The sequence below is a fragment of the Pseudopipra pipra genome, chromosome 4 (assembly GCF_036250125.1).
Source record: "Pseudopipra pipra isolate bDixPip1 chromosome 4, bDixPip1.hap1, whole genome shotgun sequence".
In the NCBI taxonomy this organism is placed as follows: Eukaryota; Metazoa; Chordata; class Aves; order Passeriformes; family Pipridae; genus Pseudopipra; species Pseudopipra pipra.
Window position 1 is genome coordinate 74,027,588 of NC_087552.1, and position 23,054 is coordinate 74,050,641.

At 47.3% G+C, this 23,054-nt stretch overlaps 1 protein-coding gene across 2 annotated transcripts in view; it reads right to left on the reverse strand.

The window, feature by feature from the left end:
- DNAAF9 (dynein axonemal assembly factor 9) overlaps positions 1–21,690 on the reverse strand; it is a 73,307-nt gene extending 51,617 nt beyond the window's left edge. Inside the window, exons 1-6 of one of the 2 annotated variants that reach the window (XM_064653587.1) lie at positions 21,422–21,690; positions 11,681–11,760; positions 6,238–6,357; positions 5,033–5,157; positions 1,667–1,763; positions 512–618 (exon numbers count right to left, since the gene is read on the reverse strand). In XM_064653587.1, coding sequence (XP_064509657.1) covers positions 512–618; positions 1,667–1,763; positions 5,033–5,157; positions 6,238–6,357; positions 11,681–11,760; positions 21,422–21,675 — 783 coding nt within the window. In that variant the 5' untranslated portion in view covers positions 21,676–21,690. Of the gene's footprint in view, positions 1–511; positions 619–1,666; positions 1,764–5,032; positions 5,158–5,954; positions 6,016–6,237; positions 6,358–11,680; positions 11,761–21,421 lie in introns of those variants that run through there. The other variant, XM_064653588.1, reaches the window with a different exon arrangement.
- Positions 21,691–23,054: the final 1,364 nt, after the last annotated feature.

Sequence of the window (23,054 nt, forward strand, 5' to 3'; positions counted from 1 at the left end):
AACACATCCAGGAAGATCTATAACACATCCAGGAAGATCTATAACACATCCAGGAAGATCTAGAACCTGTGTGAGATCTAAAACCCATCTAGGAAGGTCTGTAACCCATCCAGGAAGATCTAAAATCCATGTAAGATCTAAAACCCACCTAGGAAGGTCTGTAACCCACCTAGCAGAGCCAAAAAAACTGGGTTATTGGCAATGTTGACTCTAGAAGGAAAGGAAAACAGTTCTAAATCACAATAAGGGGTTAGAGAGGGTGACCAAATAATCCTGGTTTATCCAGGACAGGGTGTTGTGGAGCTCAGAACAGTCTCCCACCAAGACTGTGGTGTTTTCTTCCAGGCACATTCAAAACTCAGCTTCACAACATCCCGAAAAACTTCAGCCAATTTGGAACCTCCCCTGAGCTGTGAGTCAGGACCAGACGATCACAAAAGGTACTTTCCAAGTGAGATAATCCCATGATTAACTCCTGCCTCAGAAAGGAAGTGAAAATGGAGGCGCTCACCTCGTATTTCATGGTGAAGAAGCCGTCGCCCCCGATCCCCTCCAGAGCAAAGGCCTGAACGATCGGCCACTTCTCCACGATGAACATGTCAAATATCTGCAGGTGACCTGCAAAGGACAGGGAGCACAGGGACATCCCCTCACAAATCCTGGCAGTTTAACTTTCTGGGAGGTCTCCCAGTTGGCCTGAATTCGCAGAGGATCTCGATTAACCTGCCTTTGTACAACTGGAAATATTTAAGTGAAAAGTGGGTTTGATTCTTGAGTAAAACACTGTCACAGAATAACAGAATGGTTTGGGTTGGAAGGGACATTAAAGATCAGTCCTACCCCCTGCCATGGGCAGGGACAGTTTCCACTAGCCCCATCCAACCTGGCCTTGGACACATCCAGGGATCCAGGGGCAGCCACAGCTTCTCTGCCCAACCTGGGACAGGGCCTCATCAACTTCACAGCCAAGAATTTCTTCCATCATCCCCATTTAATTATAATTTTAAGTCAGGGGAGAGAAAAATTATTCATCCTGCACTCCTTGGAGCAGCTGTAAACCACATGAAGTGTGACTGCCACCCTTAAGCTCCACACCTTCTTCAGATCCTGCCTAACACAGAACCCTCGTCCTTCCCCCCTGCCCTGAACCATTAATGACCTTCCAGGCAGTCAGAGCTTATCACCCCTTCCTCAAAGGAAGTAATTGGGAATTAGGAATAAAAAAGGAATGTGAGATTACAGTGCTGAGGCTGCAAGGCTGGCTCCAGAGCCCAACAGGAAGCCGTGCTGGGCAGCTCTTTCAGCGCTAAAAAGGGAAACTTGCACAACGAAACGTTTATTCTTCCCTTAAATAAAGGAGGATTTCTCTGGAGCTTCCATGGGAACAGAGAACTTCTGTAGCAGCACAACACACTTCTCTGAATGCAAATCATTCCTCTGCCTCACACTGTGAGTGTTCCCTCCTCGGATCCAGTCCGGGGGCTTCCACTCCTCAGACATGGAATTCGGCAGAAAAAAAATCCACCTTTGAAGGAAAAAGAGGCTGAAAGGAACCTACTGACACACTTCATAATGCTTATTTCTTCCCAAAGGCAAGGAAATCTCCATTCCCTGAACTTGGATGTTCAAAACACTTCAGCTCTGAGGATACACCAACCCAACCTACCCTGGCAGCTGTAGGGAATCCCGATCCGGCTGCAGTCCCGGACCATGTCCACGAAGCTGGAGATCTTGAATTCCTCCGCGGCTTCTTCGTCTTCATACTGAAAGAAGCCATTTAAAAATCAAGCTGGATTAGGCAAGCCCTGATTTGTTTGGTAGGCAAGTGAATATGTAGCATGTAAACCACTAAAATATCACCTACAAATTCCAGGAGCTAATTTACTCCCTGCGTTAGAAATTCCAGCACGGCAGCGACGGCACTGAAGCCAACGGAAATCATCTTTTTGGAAACAGTTCTTTTGAAAAAAAAAAACAACTTGAGAGAAAGTTTTTTAATACTGGTAGATGAAGGTATAATTATATACTTTATTTTCAGCTCTCAGCAAAGATTTTCAGTATCATCCACTACATTTAAAAAATTAAAGGTATTTTTAGAATGCCGACCCACGTGCCACAAATAAAATGTGCCACAAAAAACATGGCCCTGAGGAAAAATGATCAGGGCACAGAATAAGGAATAGCTGTGGGAAGGAGAGGTGGATTGTAGGAAAAGGAGAAGGAAAGGAGACACCACCATGCAGCACCATGTTGCTGCTTCATGACTGAAGTCACTGAAGGCTTCAGCAGACTGAAGAACAAATGTTGTGGGTTAGAAAAGCATAAAAACTACACTGAAGAGACAAATCACATTAAAATCATGCTTATAACAGGAAAAAAATAAACCTGGAAACACACTGTTTTTTATCTGAAAAGGTAACAGTTCAGCAGCAAATCTGGAACCAACTCCTTCAAGAGTCACTTGTTTTCTGGAGCAAGATCAGAAGGCGGTGGTGGTTTGCCTATTTTGTTTTATTTATATTTTTATATACAGTGCTCTGAACTTCTTATCAAGGCAAATGACATGATTATGAACTTGTTGTGTACAGCTCCTGTGAGCTCCAGGGTACACCCAACTCATTTATTTTAAGAACAAGTTCTTTTAAGCCCAGCCTGAATTTGAGATGCAGCCCCAGTTCCTCCATGTTCCTTCTTCAATCCCAGGAAATCAGATCAAAGTCCCAGCTCAAAGCCAAGCCCCAAACAACTGCCAGTTTCTCAAGGCTCAAAAATGCCACTGGAATAAAAACTTGGGAGTTTGGCAGGGTGCTAAAGGCTTGCTCCCAGGCTGCTCTTGCAGGAATAAATTCAGCCAGTTCCATGAAAGGTAAGGCCAAGACACCCCAAAATTTACTGCATCAAATTTCACCACTTTATCCTATTTGGCCATTTTGAAAATGGGCATTTTTTAAAAATATGAGGATTTTTTTTTCTCCCTTTAAGGATATTCCCCTAAATTCCTGTAGTCTAGTTAAAAGCAAGTAGGAAGAAAGGAAGGAGATGCTGCAGGTTTTGTCAGAGCCAGGTAAAGCACTGCTTTATTTATTCCTAAAACCTTTGTGCTTTTTCGGTTCCATGTTTTTAAAAGCAAGTAAAAGTTATTCCTACTATTAAAAAAAAAAAAAAAGGGCTTAAAAGCCACAATCCTCCTATAAACAGGATGTACTTAAAGCCTGACACAGCAAGGTTTTGTTTCCCTCTCAGCAGTAATCAGGGAAACAGGCACTCCACATACATTGGGAACGTGGCTGGAACTGCTCAGCAGTGAAGCAAAACTGCATTTTCAGCTTCAAAAAAAAAAAACCAAAATCAAACCTTTGCCTTCATTCCCACAAATAACAAGGCCCATGGATCACCTTTGTGGTTACATCATTCTTTCCAGGCAGCACTGTGTGATTAAGGTTAGGACTTACCAAGATAAATCATATCAGAGCCCGGCAGCAGATGGAGCTTAAAATGCAATAGCTGAGATTGCAGCTGCACTGGCAACAGGCTGGTGGGAGCTGCTCCACTCCTGAGTCCAAAATACATGTGTTTTACACCAGCAGATTTGCCCTCCCTGCAGGGGTTTTGGCAGCAGGAAAGCCTTACAAGGCCAGGCTTTAGGTTTTGCCACAGCAGGTTTGAACCTGTAGCTCGGTTGTTTGTGTCTTTATCAAGAATTCTCCCTGTCTGAAGCACTGATGGGACTGGGTTGAAGAACAGGCAGCCAGTTTTGGGATCAGAAAAACATGGGCAAACTGGAGTAAGGGCAGTGGAAGGACACCATGATGATGGAGCCTTTGTTCCAAAAGCTGAGACCTCAGAGTTTCTGTCCCACACCCACCAAAATATCCTTGAGATGGTGAAGCCAAGCTCTCCACAGTGGTCATGACAAAGGGATGACTCAAAACAAGAGAGGTTCAGATTTGGCAAAAGGAAACCCTGTTTCACTGTGAGGGCAGTCAGGAAATGGAGCAGACAGCCAAGAGAAGCTCTGCAGGCATCATCCTTGGATGTTTTCAACATCCAGCTGCAAGAAAACCTTGAGTAACCTGATCTGATCTCATCACCCACCCTGCCTTAGGCAAGAGGTTGGACAAGGTGGTGTCTTATAACCAGAATTATTTCCTAATTCTGTGATTAAACCATCAGCCAGCCACAAGAAAACACAATTAATTTGTCAGAAGCCCCATCACCTTCAAGCTGGAAGCTCAAGGGAGCAAAAGGTTTCTCTCCTTGATCTTCCTGTTCATTCTTGCACCAGCTTCACCCTCTGACACTGCAGCTCCAAACCCACTCCCTGGGGATCTCAGTGTCATTCTAACTCAGAAAAGGAGTTACACAATTAAGGAAGAAGCATTTCCACTCCCAACTGGAATGTAAAGGTCCTTATTCTACACCTAGACAGGCAGTATTTTTGTTTTTAACTCCTCTAACAGTACTTCAATAAACTCAGTTTTTCTAGAAAACACCTTCATTTTTAAATGCAAGAAGAAACTTGTGGTGCAAGAATCACCATGTGGTGCAGTTACTAGTTCTTGAAAGAAAGATTAGAGAGTTGAAATGAAAATACATAATAAAATTTCTACATTTTTTAATTGCTTTCTAAGCTGATCTTTTCTAATATTAAACTACTGGCAACCAATGAATTCAAACAGTGCCCTGGCAGCAAAAAGGGCTATTGCTGGAAATCTCAGTGTTGACTGTGGTGCTTGATTCAGATTTTGCATTTCTCACAGCCCACATGTTTTTCCTCATTAAAAGATCACTGACTCATGTCAAAACAATAGTAATTAGTGGGAGAGGGGAGCCATTTGTCTTCACAAAAAGTATTGACATCATATTCTTCTTGCAAATGATTAATCCCCACTCAGACACCCAGATCACTCCCCTGCTGAGGAGGAAAAGGAAGAAAGGCTTCTGGGAGGGATGTCAAAGAAAGTTCCACTTTAAATATCAGTTCATTAACAAGTTCATTAGCGAGCCTTGTCTGCACTCATTTGTCACTCACCTCATTTTCAGTGAGACAGTGAAAATGCAGGTTCCTCCAGTGAGCCACGTAGGGCAGGAGCTGGTTATAATTCACAGGGTTGCAGTACAGATGAACACTGTCAGGTTTGATTAATATGATTATATCTGCAAGGAGCAGAAGAAAGATTATTGCAGCCCCAGGAGTCCCCACACAGAACGATAAGGGCATAAAAAACTGGAGAGAAAACACTTTTGTATCATGAACCTCATGAAAAGAAAACTGTTGAACTGTGTGAGTGCACAGGAACTCCTGATTTGTTTGCAGCAAGAAAAGGAAGCAGTTTGGCTCTGATACCACAGCACTTGTTACAGTTCCAGACAACTGTGGCTTATTCCAAGCTCTTGCACAGCACTTGCATCAGCCTGTCCTTGGAGCAGCCAGGAGGGTTGGGATGAGCCTTCCCAGAGCTCTGAACTCCAGCTGCTCCTGCCTGATGTCACATCAGCAAGTGGCTCCAGCTCCAAGAGGCCAGCACAGCCCAGGGGGTGGAGATCCAAAGTTTCATGCAAATAAGGGAATAATAATCCACCAGCACGGTGGACTGGCCACCTTCCAAATGTCACAAAGGTGAGCTGGGGAAGTGAAAAAGAGCTCCAGTGTTTTAGAGCTGCAGAGGTGTGATCAAAGTAATTCATGATGTGTGCACACACACCAGGACTGAACTGAGGGATTCTGTTAAAGTTCACAACATTTGAGGGACTTGTGGAGTGTAAAACACACGAAATATATCTTCTAATGCCCAAAAATGAGTTAATCATTGGTGTGTTTAAGAACCATTTTCAGGTGTGCAAACACACCTTGAGATTTAAAGACTGGTTTTGTTTTCTATCCCACTTTTTTCTGCTCCATTTCCCTCCAGGAAGGTTAAAGAGCAGGTAAAAACATTGAGCAGGTTCCTCACCATCAAGCACCTCCTCAGGAAAGCCTGTCCTCTCCAAGTCACTCAACTAATGGCCTCTGGTTAAGTTTATAACATTTGAGGGACTTGTGGAGCATAAAACACATGAAATATGTCTTTTAAATTTAAAAATGAGTTACTCATTGGTGTCTTTAAGAGCTGTTTTCAGGAGTACAAACACAATTTGAGATTTAATGAATTTTTTTGTTTTCTATCCCACTTTTTCTGCTCCATTTCCCTCCAGGAAGGTTAAAGAGCAGGTAAAAATGTTGAGCAGGTTCCTCACCATCAAGCACCTCCTCAGGAAAGCCTGTCCTCTCAAAGTCATTGTTGCTCTGGTTGTACAAGCCAAAGAGAAGGTAGTTTGCCAGCTCCCTGCAGCCTTCATTGTATCGACTGTCTATCCCTGCAAGACCAAAACCACAGGTCAAATGTTGTGTGAAATAACACTGCACACCTCAAAAAGCTGTTTTCTTCCCCAATAAGAAGCCCCCAAAGCAGGAATATTAATTAACTCAGCTCCTTCACACAGGGAGCACTTACTCCTGTTGAACACACTGGGAGAACAGGGTAGGGAAAAGGAGATTTTACAAGTTCAGTGTCACATTCTGACGTGGAATTTTGACCTAAATCCATGGATATTGCTTAAAAAAATTTTAAAAATCCGGTTTTCTGCAGTCACATGTCAATGTTGTGTGAACTAACACTGCACACCTCAAAAGGTTGTTTTCTCCCCCAGTAAGAAGCCCCCAAAGCAGGAATATTAATTAACTCCTTCACACAGTCAGGGAGCACTTATTCCTGTTGAACCCACTGGGAGAAGAGTAGGAAAAAAGGAATTTTTGCAAGTTCACTGCCACGTGTTCACATCCCACTTTTGACCTAAATCCACAGGTTTTGCTTAAAAAAAAAAATGAAATAAATCTATTTTTTTGCAGCGCTCTGCACCAGAAGTTCCATTTTATCCAGTAATTCAAACATCTGCCTGGATGCAGGATGCATTCTAATTAATATGTTCTTGATTGAAGCTTCCTAACAAACTAATCCCGTGACCCAAATCTCCTGCTTTGGAATACATGATTAAACATTATCTTATCAGTGTTATGGTGCAATCCCTGAGTCACCAGAGCCAGCCCAGACTTCTGGCACATCATGGAAAAATGTCCTGACAAGACACAGGGAGTATAAAGAGCTTCCAAAGGAAAAGCCTTTCCTGGTCCTTGGGAAAAATCCAGTGAAAACAACTGAAGATGTGGAGCATGAAGAGATAAAAGATAAACACAAAGGAAGGGAAGAAATGCAGATTTATAAAGTATTTCCATCTCTCTGCGTGACAGTCACAGCCATAATTCCTAATTCTACTGTAATAATCCAGTTTGCTCCACAAATGGATGAACAGCAGCCTTGACATCCACATTTCAGAGGTCACTTGACTGCCACAAAATTCCTCTAAAGTCAACTTTTCCCACCAAGTCACATTAGGATAGAGTTGGATGGTTGCCAGCAAATCAGGATTTGTTCCCACTGTCCAGAGGAAAGATGAGGACACTGAGAATGTCACAACATGGCCTGGATGTGTCGGGGTTTCAGGACCTGAATGGGAAGTCAAAAGTCACCTGAACTTACCAGAAATTGGGATAAATCTCAGGTTTTCCTAAGGATGCTCCATTTTTTATGTTATGTTTCAGCTTTAAAGTGCTACCAAGATGTTGTGTCTGCATCAAGCTACTGAATCCCAGCTCTTAATTTTCCCTGTTTGTTCATTAACTGGCCTTTGGACAGTTCTTGTGTATTCCAAAATATCTGGTATCCGGTGTAAGGCTGTGGAACAGGCAAATGCAATCCCTTCAAATTCCCAAATTACACCACTGCACTCCTTGGACTTGTCCAGAGGTGCTCTGAATTCCCCATCCCTGGAGATGTTCAGGGGAATTGGTACAGGGAATATCAAGATCCAGGAATATCACTCTAACTCAGGTCATGGCATGGATAAGACTCAGCTAAAGGATGCTCAGACCCACCCACTCATTTCTCCCCTCCTGCAATGTTGGCTTTGCTGTGCCAATAATTTTCTCCATAACCAGATTTCCCTGGATTTGGGAAGTCACAGAGAGGGCACAAAAGAGAGAGGAGAGGCAGGACACATTGTCCCTCTATTTTATGGACATTTGCAGCCCCAGGAAAGCAGGCCCAATGTAATCTGGAATTCAGTGGGACTCAGCACACTGATACTGCTGCCAAAGTCCAGGTGGGACTTCAGTCACAACCAAGTGTGGAGATTCCCTTCATCCAGGAAACAACTGTCCCATTGTTTTAGGGAGCTACATTTCAATGGAATCAGTCTCCTTGGAATCAGCCTTGGAAAGGCAGCACACACAATGTCCTGGGGATTGATTATCTGTGTCACTGATTATTTGTCCAACTGAGGCAACTCCTGAAGGCCCTCAGAGGAGCAATAATGGCACAGCCAGGCTGGGAGAGCTGGGGGGGTTCCCCTGGACAAGAGAAGGCTCCAGGGAGAGCTGAGAGCCCCTGGCAGGGCCTAAAGGGGCTCCAGGAGAGCTGGAGAGGGACTGGGGACAAGGGATGGAGGGACAGGACACAGGGAATGGCTTCCCAATGCCAGAGGGCAGGGATAGATGGGATATTGGGAAGGAATTGCTGCCTGTGAGAGTGGGGAGGCCCTGGCACAGGTTGCCCAGAGAAGCTGTGGCTGCCCCTGGATCCCTGGAAGTGTCCAAGGCCAGGTTGGAGCAACCTGGGCTGGTGGAAGGTGTCCCTGCCCATGGCAGGGGGCTGGAACTCGATCACCTTTAAGGTCCTTTCCAACCCAAACCATCCCAGGATTCCATTGTTATAATTTCTGGAAGATCAGAAGAAAAATGAGGAACTGTCCTCATTTAAAAAAAAAAAAAAACTAGTGATGATGTCACCACCACTTGAAGAGTTTGAGGTTTTATCTGGGTGCACCAGCCCAACAGGCTTCAAGCAGAGAAGATCTCCCAAGCTCAACACCAAAGCCCTGCTTCTTTCAGTTAATGACAGAAGGAGGGGGAGAGAAAACAAAAAGATGTTAAAGGAGGGGGGCAGCTGATAAGATTAACTCCTGTCAGGACACGGGTGAATTTATTCAGGCCCGAGGGGGGGGAAGGCACTGCTTTCCTATAAAACCATTCACTCTGCAGAATATTTGGGGTTTTAAGCGCCCGGGGCAGGCGGGAGCTCTCCCAGCGAGGTTTAGCGTTACTCTCCAGAAACACCGGGAGTTAAAGACCAGATACATTAGCGGAAAACAAACAGGAAATGGAACAATGCCAGCGATAAGATACCCCGGAGAGCAGATCAGGAGCCCTCCCAGAACAATGGCAAGGCCATTAATTAGGAAAGCCCGACGCCTGTCTCCAGCTGAGCCGGGAGTTCAGTCACTCCCCCGCCCGTTCCCAGCTCGGCACAGGGGTGTCGTTAGACAATGGCTCAATCCCAGCTCCCAGGAGCTGCTCCTGCTCCTTGGCCTGCAGTCAGAGCGCGTTAAATTTGCTAAATTGGCAGAAAAGAGTCTGGCTAAACACGGGGAGAGAAAAAAAATCTGCCTGCTCGGGAAGATGAAGTGGGGGCAGGACACCAAAGCAGCAGCGCTGGTGCAAAATCCACAGAGGAGGGAGCAGGAAGGTGAGGCTGGAAAAGGGGGCCAGGTCACCTCCAGGGATGTGCCCCAAACCAACCCACTCCCAGCAGAAGAGGCACAATAATCCTTAAAACAGTCTCTGTTTAAAAAAGCAACGGGATGAACAGTTGGTACAATGAACTAAATGCTCTGGGGATGTGGGAGAAACCTCAGCAAGGAAGAGCTTTGTGTGGGATGGATATAATGGAGAAAAAAAATAATCATCTAAAAAAGTAGTAACACTTGAGCAGATGGATACAATGGAGAAAAAATAATCTAAAAGGGTAGCAGGACTTGAACAGAATCAAGATGAGACAAAATAAAACTCAAAGATCTGCTGGCACAGCCTGTAAAGTCCCCCAAGCTCTCTGGGGAGGATAAAAAGCAAATGCCAACCTCCCAGTTCCTTTTTCCTGTCAGTTGTGATGTCTTTTCTCCCCAGCAAAGAATGTAGGAATGCTACCAGGCAACCACTTCAAAATCAGATTAGGGCATTCTTTTAGGAAAAAAAAAACAAATCAGCTGTAAGTACATTTAAAGACTTGTATCAATACTGGGTCAGTTCTCACCCAATGCTGGGTTTAATTTCAGTACAAATATTAATGAACTTGAAGCAAAGCTGTGAAAGTTGATATTGGTTTTAACTCACAGCCCAGTATGAAACTAAAGCTGGGCTGAGGGAAGTGCATAACTCAGGTCATTAAAGGCAGCCAAGTGAAATAAAACATGCACTGACTGTAAAAAAACCATAGTCAGGAGTATCTGCTTTCCACACAAGCCAACAGGACTCAGGATGTAAAACTACATGGGTTTTTTTTTTTTTGTCAGCTGAAGCTTGTATTTGATGACAGATTTAATGCATTTATAGCAGTGACATGGAAGCTCTGGCAGAAATCCTGCAGGCTCCACGAGCACACAAGAGCCCCATTGTGGGTGCTGAGGGACCAGGGCAAAGCCCAAACCTGCCCCCAGCACACAGTTCCTATATTTCCACCCCACAAGGGCTTAGTTATTAAGAGGGACGGTCCCATGAATGGAATAAACCCTCCATGTGACCCTGAGGATTACACAGAGCAGTTCCTTTTGCCTGGGACACTTTCCCTGGAGCTGTGGAATGTTTGGAGTGGTTGTTCTTTGCTTGGGACTTCCAGCTCTGAGCCACCAACAGCCCACAAACACTCTGGTGTCAGTGCTGAGATGGCCCAGCCTGGTTTATGACACTAAATGAGCAGCAAAACCAAATTCCAAGGAGTTTATCCTGCATGAAGAAGTCCCACTGGAAGGCTGACACAGTGACCTTACAGACCTTCTGACTGTCCAGTTGCTGCTCAGCCAAAGACTTAAAGCCTGACCCTGGGAAATGTGGGATGGGAACAAGCACGTGGTACAGTTTGCACGGGCCAAAGGACAACCTGGTTATGCACATTTACAACTTTTTTGTGGGTGTTTCAGTAAATGAGCTCCAAATTTGCTTGCTAAAATAAAATACAATAAAAAAACAGGCTGCTATATCATTTCTCACACAGAGCTTCTTCAGGGCTACACTTCTCCATCCTTAACTGTGATACACTGTTCAAACAATCATTCCTCAGTCCTTTTCTCTAAAGAATTTCAATTATCATTTCTGAATTCTTCCTTTAATATCTTGACACTGATTGTATAAAAAGAAACCAGAGTCAATATTACATTATATCAATTATAATAAAGCAGCACAAAGCCCTGTTGCTTTCCCAGAGCACACTTGCAAATGCTCCTTTATTTCCTACTTTCCCTTTTCTCCCAGTTCCAGAAGGAATAAAGCACTGAAACCACTGAGGTTGTTTATGTGCCAGCAGTTAAATCCTAACTGCTCCTGGGTTTCTCAGGCAACTCCTTGAAGTTCTTTGCCTTATTAAATTAGTAAATGGGCTGAAGAATTTAGGGAGAAAAGAGAGCAACAATCAGCTGTTCCTTCCCTGAGAAACCAGGCTGGGGCTTGGGGCAGGAAAACAACCTTCATCCTTCTGAAATTTGTGGTGTCTTTTTGAGTGTAGTGAGAATAAAAGGGGGAAAATGTCAAACTAACCTAAAATGCAGAGGATTCCATCAGGCTGGGATTTGCTGCTCTGTGTCAGGATACTCTGAATGTTTCGGAGGCGGCTGCAGCTGCAAAAGAAAAGAGAATTTGTCCTCGAGGTCACTGTTGTGAAATGTCAGGTTTGGAGGCTCAAGAGCTGACTGAGCTTTTTCCTTTATTATATGAACTTCAACTTGGGTATTTTGTGCTTGAAACACATTCAGGTCTCATATCAAAGCATTCTGGGTTCTTTTTGCCCACTAAAAGCTGAAATGCAGAGCCCTGAAAAGACTGGAACCTGGAACTGTCCCTTCCAACCACGTGCTCTGTTAATCCCTAATCTCCTGCAAAAATTGCTGGGCAGGTTTGCTCTCACCAGGGCACCAGGAATTCCTTTGCCTGCAACCATGGGGTGGGTGATGCCCACACAGAAAGGTGACACTGGGACTGCAGGAGCACCCACAGCCCAACAGGAGTTTGGGGAAGATGAGTTTCAGCACCTCCAGGGCACTTCCACCCTGAAAATCCAGGCACATCCCAGACCTCTGGCAAGTGCAATCCTAAAAGCAGGAATTTTCCCCCTCTATGCCCAAGGAATTATTTCCATAAACCACGAAAATAAACAGTTAGAAAACACTATAAACCTCTAACATATCTTTGATAATCTACATCAGAATTGTTAAGTTTGGAATAAAACCTCCAAGACCATCGAGCCCACCATTACAAAGAAATGAAATGATGCCAAGTCTCGCCCAGATTTTTCATTATCAAAGTGAACAGTTCACGATGTAAATTTTAATTCAGTTGTTCAAGATCCATCTTCAAACCAGGGAAAAATTCCATCCACGACAGGCAGGCAGACAGAGAGCAAAGCCATTTGTGCTTCCAGGCAACGTTCTTGTTTAAAAACAGACAAAAGACAAGAAACTTCACTGTTGATATTCCTGAATGTGTTTTCTTGTTTATAGAACTGTTCAGCTCCAGGAAACAAATGCCTCTCACAGAAACACTCCAACCGAGCTAAATTTATGAGCAGTTCAAACAACCCGACAACAGTCGGGTCAAATATTTCTGTTTTCATCAGAAAAAGCAAATAGATCTTTTCAGCAACGCCACAATTATCGTGCTCTACTTTCTCTGAAGGACAAAAAGGTTTCCATTATGGCCAATCCCAGGGAAACCCAACATCCACAGGGAAGGACAGACAATATCTGGAATATTGTCACAGAAAAAAAAAATCAGTGCAAACCACTCCAGCTTTAATTCTGCCCCTTTTCAGGTCACCCTCAATGATTCTTTTTGCCTCAAACTTCCTGATTCCTGTGACACACACCAGGCTGGATGCATGAATGGACAGTCTGATGTTAAATATGGAAACAGGAATTAAAGCCAGTGATGACAGCAAAGAGACACTTAATCAGGTGCTATCAGATGTTTGCCCACGTAGGGGGTGCCAGGAAAAGAATGCAAACAACACTGAACTTTAGGCTGCACATTTTAGCAACTTCTAATTATTCATTCTCCAAAACCTAACCTAAAACTATCCAAAATTAAGGGGGTTTATCTTATTCTGGGAGATTTTTGGCCCATCCTCAAGCAGGACCCCAGATGAGCTGGGTGAGAGGATCCACTGTGACAAACTGTGCTTGGATATTTTTGTTTAGTGCTCATATTTTTATACTTCCCATGTCACAAGACCAAGAGCAGAAAAACCTCCCTGTGGGCACAAATTGGACTTATTTCATTTGTTGGTATGGAAACAAGCCCACAGCTATTTCAGGACCAGCTGCAGGGAAGCAGAACTGCTAAAGCCTCTGTTAAAAACCAACAAGAAAATGAAATAACTTCATGTACAAAGCTGCACATCAGAGAAATGCTTCTCAAAATGCTTCTCAGCTGTCTGCAATTCCAGGATTCCCAGAGGAACTGAAGGACAGGTTGGAAGGACCATGGGAAAGCCTGGCCAAGGACTTCTGCAGGGACACAGCAAGCAGACTTTCATTAAAACATTCACCAGTTGTGAGGAGAGAAACTGTCCTCAGAAGGAATGTTATAATGTTGCTATCTGAGGGCACAAGGGGGAGATTTTTCACTCAGCTCCTCAGAAAGGAGATGCAATAATCCCTCTGCTACCTGTGCTCAGCTCTGAAGGCAAATTTAAGGACTTCTCCAGCCAAACACAGCTTTTTCTGGAGAGTGAAACATTTTTGAAACCTCTTGTGCATTATAAACACAGCAGGAATACAGAAGTTGAGTTTGCTTTAATATTTCCCCCCACACTGATCCCTTTTATAAAAAAAAAGAATGATTAGAACCCAGTTTGACAAAGAACAAGGTCAAAAACTCACAGGGAAAGATATTTTCATTTATTAAAAACCATTATCATTATGTATATTTTATATATATATGGGATACAAGGTAACCTGTTCCTAAGATCTTTACATCTTAATTTCAGTGTCTTCCCCAAAAGGGTGACCCAAACACATTTATCTTTTAAAGTAAAAAGTAATTTTAAGAGCCTGTGCAAGGAGACCAGAGCAGAGAAAAACAAAAAATACACCTATTTTGTTGTCTTCCTGAGCTCTGTGAAAGTTATTTTCTGGTCTGTCCAAGCCAACTGCAGTGGGAGGAAAAAAGGGAAGAGGAACTGGGGGAGGAAAGTACCTGCATGTTTGTTCTGGGGTGGGTATTTCTTTCCTTCCTTAAAAATATATGAAGTTCTCAGATTAAGCTGCTAAAATACTTCTGCCAGGTAAATCTGGGTGGCAGGAGACAGTCCTGACACAAAAGGGCAAATTACAAGTTCATGACTTCATGATGAGATGCAATGGCCAGAGAGATGTTTTTATTTCACTCTTAACACTGAACAACCTTCAGCAGAATATTTTTGCTTTCTCCTCCTTTAAAGAAGTGGTTTCTGTGAGAGAATCCTTGGAAAAAGCTCCTTCCCAGAAATATTCCCAACGTCATCTCCAGTGTGGATAAAGCATCACATTCAAAGGCTGACAATAAACACAGCAGACTTGTGTGTCTGGAGAAAGATGCCTTTGAGAGACAGGGAAGGGAATAATTAGAATTCTTATGACATGCTTTTAAACAATACAGGCTAAACTGGGTATAAAGTCGGGGCAGGGGGGGGAAAAAGGCATTTTCTTGCATTTCACATTAACCAGCCATCTGACAAAAACAAAGGGACTGTCCTGGGAACAAAAATCCACGGCTTTTCCTGACTCCAGAGCAAGCTCCCTGCAAGGGCACTGACTTTGACTCCTCTGCATTTCACCACAGCCACACAATTTCAAACAGAAACCACCAAGAAGGACAGAACAAATGACAGGTTTCCACACCACGGCACAACACTCTGGGATTTGGGCTTCTTCCCTGGGAGATGTGGCTCTGGATCCCCCATATCCATTAACCACAATTAAATGGACAGTCATTTGTTCCATCAGGTGTGTTTGGAAGCACAACTTCATGAAGCCTTTCCTAAGGAAGCCCCGAAATCCTTCAATGAGATTTTTCCATTGAACTCATTTCTCCATTTCCATGAGTTTGGACAAGAGCTGGAAGCTGCTTATGATTCCATATCCTACAAAGCAACTTCAGGAATGGCCAAGAACTTGCAGGGGAGGGGAAGTAGGAATTTTCCCAGCACTTTTTGGCCAGAAGATGTGATTTCTGCACGGTTTGGAGGCGGGATAAGATGCTCCAAGGGGCGGCCTCGCCCTTCCCGCTGCCTTTGTGTCTGCACTAACGATCCCGCAGCCATGTGTCAGGTCGGATCAGCTTACGGATCCAAACAACCTCCGGGCCGGGAATTAGAAGGAAAACGACGCTTTCCAAGAGCGGCAAAGCTGAGCTGACTGCTGATGAAGGCAGGTCAAAAGGCAAAGCCAGCGTTTGGGGTGACATCTGGCAATAAAAAGGGTGTTTGGGCCAATTAAGGAACTATACCTTGAGGTACTCGATTTTCTGCTGATCTTGGACCAGATCCAAAGGGAAAAAAAAGGCGGGTGGGGGTGGAAGATAATTGACAATCATTAACTTCTAAGAATTAGTGCTCATCTGTTCACGTCTTCACACTAATTATGCAAAGCACCTCGCCTTCCAACAGCCGGGCTGTCACAGCTCGGGGACAGACACGGCGCTGCGAGGCACCGGCTGTTGGCAAATAAAGGGAATATTAACAGCTCGGCCTTTCTCCAGCACAAAGAACGAACGCGTTTCGTCGCCGCCCGATTTTCCATTGAATCCCGGTTATTTTTCCCCACAACGCGCCGCTTTTCCCCCGCTGCCGGCTGGATTTAGGCGCTGCGGGCGAGCTCTTCCTTCCCCTGCCGTGGGAATCCAGCGATATTTCCATGGATCCCGGGCCGATTCCCGATGGATCCCCTTCCCACGGGCCGGTTCACACCCGGCCGGCTGCCAGAGGGGGGGATTTCTCTGTGTCGTGGCAGATGTTCCGCTGCTCCTCCCCCACAAAGGCTCCCAAAAAACCCGCACGTGGCCGAGCTTTGATGGATGGCAGCGAACAAGGGGGAAATCTGCTCTCCCTGGCGAGCGTGGGAGAATCCTCCCATATCCGGGGAGATCTGCAGGGAAGGACTCGGACAGATTCCTGCTCTTACCTCAGACAACGCTTTGAACAGGAACTGCTCCATTTAACATCACTAAATAAACAGGAAAGTTATTTTTTTTTCCCAAATCTCATTTCTTATTAACTTGCTGTCGCTACCATCTGTTTCCACTCTGCCCCCCCCCCCCCAAAAATCAAGTTTGTTTTCTATGGGTCTTTTGTTGATCTCACAATTTCTACCAGAAACATTATTATTATTATTATTATTGTCTATCAGAGTCCAGGATTTCCCTGGATTTCCCCCACTCTGACATTATCACCACCTCACTGGAGCTAGGAAAACAGAAACCAGAAGTCAGACCGTGTTAAAGACTCTCAGAATTCCATTAATGTCAAAAGCAGATTATTTGAAATTTAATATTTAGCTTGAACAGTGACATGCTTTCTCAGTTTTTTTGTTTTGTTATTTTTTTTCATAGCCCACTAAAATAACTTATAATAACTTTTACTGCTTGGCATTCACAAAAGACAACGGCATTCACCCACCTTAAAGTACATTTTTATGTAATGTAATTCAATGTATTTTAATATGTATTTTTACATATATAACATACAAAACTTTCCAGCTATTTCCCAAATTTCTCTAAAATGAACCTGGAGGTCTTGACTGCAAATAGATCCAACAACTATTTAGGAACAGTAAGTAGCAAATATCAAAACTGGACACAAAGAAATTTCACCTCTGTGGGCATTCCCAGGACCAAATTCCTCACTTCTTGACTTCAAATGGTCAGGAACATTTAATATTCATTTTTTTTTCTGCATTTCAGAGACCTTCAAAGCACAAAGGAGCAAACCTGAATCTCTCCTTCCTAAACCTCTGGAACTGCCTGATGATGTTGGCACATTAGAGGCTACAACTGTTCCCCCTCCAAAAACATTATCACTGAAAAAAAGGCAATAATTGAAGAAGCAGCAGCCCCAGGGTGATTGTTCTGCCTCTGCTTAGAAGGACAAGGCACTGTTTGGCACCTCAAAACTCAGAAGTGAAGCTGCTGTGCCTCAAATTTCCCATTCCTGGAGCACGAGCTCTGCAGCCACGTGGCCACAAAGCTCCAAGATGCTTTTCCATCAGCTCAACCCAAACAATTGCAAAGGGGGAACCTGAGCTGGAGCTCCACAGGTGGATGAGTGGATGGGACAGCCCTGCTCCTCTCCTTGGCCCATTTTCCTTCTACCTCTCTATTCCCATCACTATTTGATTCCCATCCCTCTCAACTTCGGCTGCAGTCACGCACAGACCTTGAGCCACCTTCCTTCCCGTGGCAGAAAACCATCCATATGCAAGGAATGGGGTTTGCTTCCCTTTTTTTTCCCTCTTGTACTTCAGCAAGTCAAATCACCTCTGCCTTTACATTGCTAAAATCCAGAGCACTCCTTAAAAACAATCCAGTGAGACCCTGCTGTTACAAAATCCCTGAACCTCAGCATAATTCCACCAGGAACACTCGGGTACAGACTTCATCTTTCCACACAAGGTCCCCCCCCCCGTTAAAACTGGTTGGGAAACCACCACAACAACTTGTTTCCAGCACCACTGTGCTCCCAAACACCCCTGCAAGGGATCCTCTGGAGCCACAGGGAAAAAGCCACATCCTTAACCAGGCTGTGATTAAGGACAGAGCAGTTGAAAGGATGAGAATGTTGAGCACAGGGGAAGAGACAACAGGAAAATGAACCCAAGGACTCGTTTTGCATTTCCTCACGTGGTGAGAATTCTGGGTTCTGTTACCAGCAGGGGTAAGGAATGAGGAGGATTTGCCTGCTCTGTTTTACAGACAGGGAATTCAAACTGGGAGGGTGCAGAGCCCTCCCAAACACACCAAACCCACATTCATTTTCAGGGGGGATACTTAAAGCAACCATTTAATAGACATTTTGCTCAGAAATGAAGGCAAACACTCATTCACCACTGAACACAGACACAGGAAGGATGACATCACCCTCCAAAAAAACATCCCCTTTTTTGGGCAGTTTTCCTCCCTTAGTCAAGGGATTTTTCATTTCTATTTCCAAACCCACTCTTTGCTTGCTGGGGTTGCTCCCCACATGGCACAGCAAAACTCCAAAGTCTGTGGAAGAACTCCAAGAATTCCCTCTGGCCCTTACTCCAGTCTTTATATAGTCTGAAGAATTTTTCCATTCCTGTTTGGGACTCAGGGGCAGGGCGAGGGAGGGTCACAGATTGCTTTGTTTCAAGTTATTTTTATGAAGTGCCTGCTATCTGCTGACTGCTTGGGAAATTTATTGCAAACACTGGCCTCCATCTGGGCTGAAAATAAAAAAAAAAAAAAAAAAAAGAAAAAAAAGAGAACACAAGAACAAGAAATGTTGAGGAGGAAAAAAATTAACGGTCGACATGGCTCCTCTAAAGTGCCAAATTCCAGATGCTGGCTGGAGCTCCTAGTGCAGCTCAAAAGCTTGCAGATGTTCCCAGAGCCCGAATGTTCTCATGACAACTCTAAAACAGGGTCTCAGATTACAAAAATCACTCAGGAAGAGAGAGGCTTGAGTGGAAACCATTTTCTCCTGCAGCACTTTTTTTGTTCCCATCCCGGCGTTCTGCTGCGGATCGTGAGGTTTTGGATGCTCTAAAGAAACACTGAGCTCTTCCTGAACAATTAAGATTCATTTATTCCATGAAAATATTACTTGAAAAGGTCACTTTTGCTTCTCTCTCATGAGCAATGCCACTTCTAAGTGCAGGCAGGGAGGGAACACAACCAGCACGGCACAGCCACGTTCACGTGTCACCAGCAGAACAACCTCCATTTCTCTCCCTCGGAGCAGAATTCCTCATTGTCCAAAAAAGTGAAAATGCTTTTGTTCCCTTCTTGTACTAAACATAAAAAGCTGTTTGGTTTTTTTAGGAGGGTGTTTTTGTTTTGTTTTAATTGAAAACCTCCAGCAAACACAGCCCCCAGGTTGCTGGGCCAAGTGTTTGTCTGCGATTCACGTGCAACGTCCCTGTTTCCCTATTATCTGCCTTTCCACTGGTGAATACTTCCATGTATTGTGCTGGAACTATTGAAAGCACCAAGCACTTCAGTTCCTGGGCTGTTCTTTGTGGCGTTAAGGGACAGAATCATGGGATCATGAAGGTTGGAAAAGCCCTCTGAGACCGTCCAGCCTCACCCCAGCACTGCCAAGGCCACCACAAAACCACTTCCCCAAGTGCCACAGAAATGTCTTTTAAATACCTTTTAAATACCTGGCGACTCCACCCCTGCCCTGGGCAGCTGTTCCAGCTCTTGACAACCCTTCCAGTAGAGAAATTTTCCCTGCTGTCCAACCTAAACCTCCCCTGGCACAACTTGAGGCCGTGTCCTCCATTCAAACCCTTCAGGCTGCTCCTGAAGTCTCAGGGAAACGGAGCCCTGGCAACCCCAGGACACCTGAGCTGACACCCGAGCTCCCAGAGCCCAGGCCACCATCTCACATGTCCCCACACCCCACCTCCTCCAAGGCCTATCCCACGTATTCCAGAACCTCAGGGAGTGTTATTTATTCCCTTTGTACCCTCCTCAACCACCCAGCAGGTGCCCACACAAATGCACCACCTCCTTCCTCTCCGTAATCCCTCAACCCCCTCCCAAACTTCGGCTACCCCTGCCCTAATTCCCCTTTCCTACCTTTTCCCAAGCCCTTTTTCCCTGTCTCCAAGGCAGTCCACACCATCCCCTCCCAAACCAGAGCCAGGTTTAGCTCCCCACAGGAACAGGACCCCAAGCCCACTCCCTCCACACCAGCCCCCCTCCAAACTCCCCTTGTTGTCCCCCTGTCCCTCATCCATCCCGGCCTCCCACACACTCTGCTCCAGCAGGATTCCAGCTTTTCCAATCCCCACATCCACAAGGTCTTGTCAGGCCCCTGCCTGGCCTCTTGTCAGGGCCACCAACACCTCCCTCTTGGTAGCCAAACCTGCCAAATTTGCCTGTCCCTGTTGTGCTACTCCCTTTCCTCCTGTTCCCAGCCCCTCACACGCTGCTCCCACTGCTCCAGCCCCACCAAAACCTCCTTAGTGACCCCAAACCTCCCCTGCAACACCCCCCAAAACACCTCAACACCCCCTGCACGCCAGAAAATCCCTCCTTAATGCCCCAACACCTCTGTCCCACCCCCTGCACCCCCATTCCTCAACCCACCCCAACGCCCCCAAATAGGTGTCAAACCCTATTTTCTCCACAATCAGCACTATCAGCTCTCTGAGCACCCCAGTTTGGGCCACATCGAACCCCTTAACACCTCCTCATCTCCCTTAAAACCCCTCCTTAATGCCCCAACCCCTCTATCCCACCCCGTCGTTCCCACCCAAACACCCTCAAACAGGCGTTAAAACCTATTTTATCCCCAGTCGGCGTCACAGCTCTGTGAAAACCTCACCTTCTCCCACACCGACCCCCTTAATGCCCCCTCCTATCCCCTAAAACCTCCCCTTAATACCCCAACCCCTCCACCTCAGCATCCCCAGAGCCCTGCGCCGCCCGCCCTTCCCATTCCATCGCCCTCAAAGCGCCGTTAAACCCGGTTTTCTCAACAATCGGCATAGTCAACCCTCTGATCACCCCAGTTTCTTCCACATCAAACCCTTTACGGCCCCATCACCTCCCTTAAAACCCCTCCCTAATGCCCGTTTGTCCCAGCCCACCTCAGCACCCCCAGAGCCCCGCACCCCCCACTCCTCCCCATCCTCCCCATCCCAACGCCCTCAGACGGGCGTTAAACCCTATTTTTCTCCGCAATCAGCACAGCCAACCCCCCGAACACCCCACTTTGGGCCATAAAAAAAACCCTTATCGCCCCATCATCTCCCTTAATACCCCTCCTTAACGCAGCTAATGCACCTCCTCTATCCCCCCCCCAAAGCCCTGCACACCCCCATCCCTCCCATCCCAACGACCTCAAACTGCCATTAAACCCTATTTTCTCCACCATCAGCACTGCCAGCTCTCCGAACACCCCAGTCTGGGCCACATCAAACCCTTTATCGCCTCCCCATCTCCCTCGACAGCCCCGCATCGCCCCATCCCCCTTCCTCCTCACGCCCCCTCAGCGCAGCCCTCCCGCCGGCTGTCACCCGCTCTCCCCTCCCTCCCCGGTGTGCCCGGCGGTACCTGACGGAGGCGGCGGGGTTGCGGGGCCGGGCGCGGTGGCGCGGGGGCGGCGGGAGGAGCGCGGAGCGGCCGCACAGCGCCATGGCGACCGCGATGCGCCTCAGGGACGGGGCGGCCCCGCCGCGGCCGCGCTGCGCCCCGCCCCGCGCCGCGCGCACCACTCCGCGCCGGCGGGCGGGGGGGAAACGGACGGAGCCGAGCGACACCCGCGCTGCTTTCCTTGCTCCGCGCCTTTCTGCCCGCGCAGCGTCCATCTTCGAATTTTTTTACTCGTCTCGCAGCGAGTGGCGTCGGGAATTCGTGGACAAGCCACAGGTTCTGGGAGCGAACATAGCGACGCGGTGCGGGCGGCCACCCCTCCGGCGGGAATGGGCTCGCCCAACTCCAGCCCCCGGCGCGCACACCCCCGGTGCCATCACACACGCCCACACCCCCCCCCCCCCCGCCCGCTCATGGGCGCGTCCAGCTCCCACCGCTGTCGTCCCCCCCCCCCGTGATGGGGCGTGGGCTCGTCCGAGCCGCCGGAACCCCCCGGGAATGGGGATAAGGAGACCCCAAAAAACCCCGGGAAAGGGGACGGGGAGGACACCGGAGCCTCTGGAAGCCCCGGGGAAGGGGTGACACAGAGCCCCGAGGAGCAGGGTGACACGGAGACCCTCGGAGCGCTCCGGGAAGGGGGGACAAGGAAACCTCCGGGACCCCCTGGAAACCCCAGGGAAGGGTTGGCACGGAGACCCCCGGAGCCACCGGGAAGGGGGGACAAGGAGACCCCCGGGGAGGGATGACACGGAGCCCCCTGGAACGCCCTGGAACCTCCCGGAGTGGGGAGATACAGAGACACCCAGAGACCCCCGGGGTGGGGGGACACAGAGACCCCCCCGGAGCCCCCAGGAGCGAAGGGACACGGAGCCCCTCGAATCCCCCCGGAGCCCCAAAGACCAGCGGGACACGGACCCTCCCGGAGCTCCCCACTTGCCCCTGGGGTGGGGTGACACGGACCCCTCGAGGTCCCACGGAGGGAACCCCACGGAGCCCCGAGGGATGGGGTGTCCTGGATCCCGGTCTGGAACCCCGAGGGATGGTGTGTCCCGAATCCCCCGGAGCCCCACGAGGCCGTGTGACACAGACCTCCCCCCCCTGGAGCATCCCAAAGCTCCTGGAGCATCCCAAAGCCCCCGGAGCATCCCAAAGCTCCTGGAGCAGCATGTCACACACCCCCACAGACCCACCCGGAGCTCCCTGGGGTGATGTGCCCTGACCTCTGCGAAACACTGCCCCCAAAAAACCCTGCAGCACATGAACATCCCCCGGCCCCCCGTGTGCCCCCAGCATTGCACCCCCCCTGTCACCCCTCCTCAGTTACCCTTCCCCACCCCACTTGCCCCAAAACTGCCACAGCCCCATCTGGGCACCTCTTTCACCAGAATGGTTTGGGTTGGAAGGGATCTTAAAAATCATGTTTTTTCAACGCCCTGCCATGGGCAGGGACACCTCCCACTAGCCCAGGTTGCTCCAAGCCCCGTCCAACCTGGCCTTGGACACTTCCAGGGATGGGGTGAGCCCCAGCACCCCACTGTCTCCCATGGTTCCTCTCTTGTTACCCCCCCAAAACCAACCTCCCTTTCCACCCAGC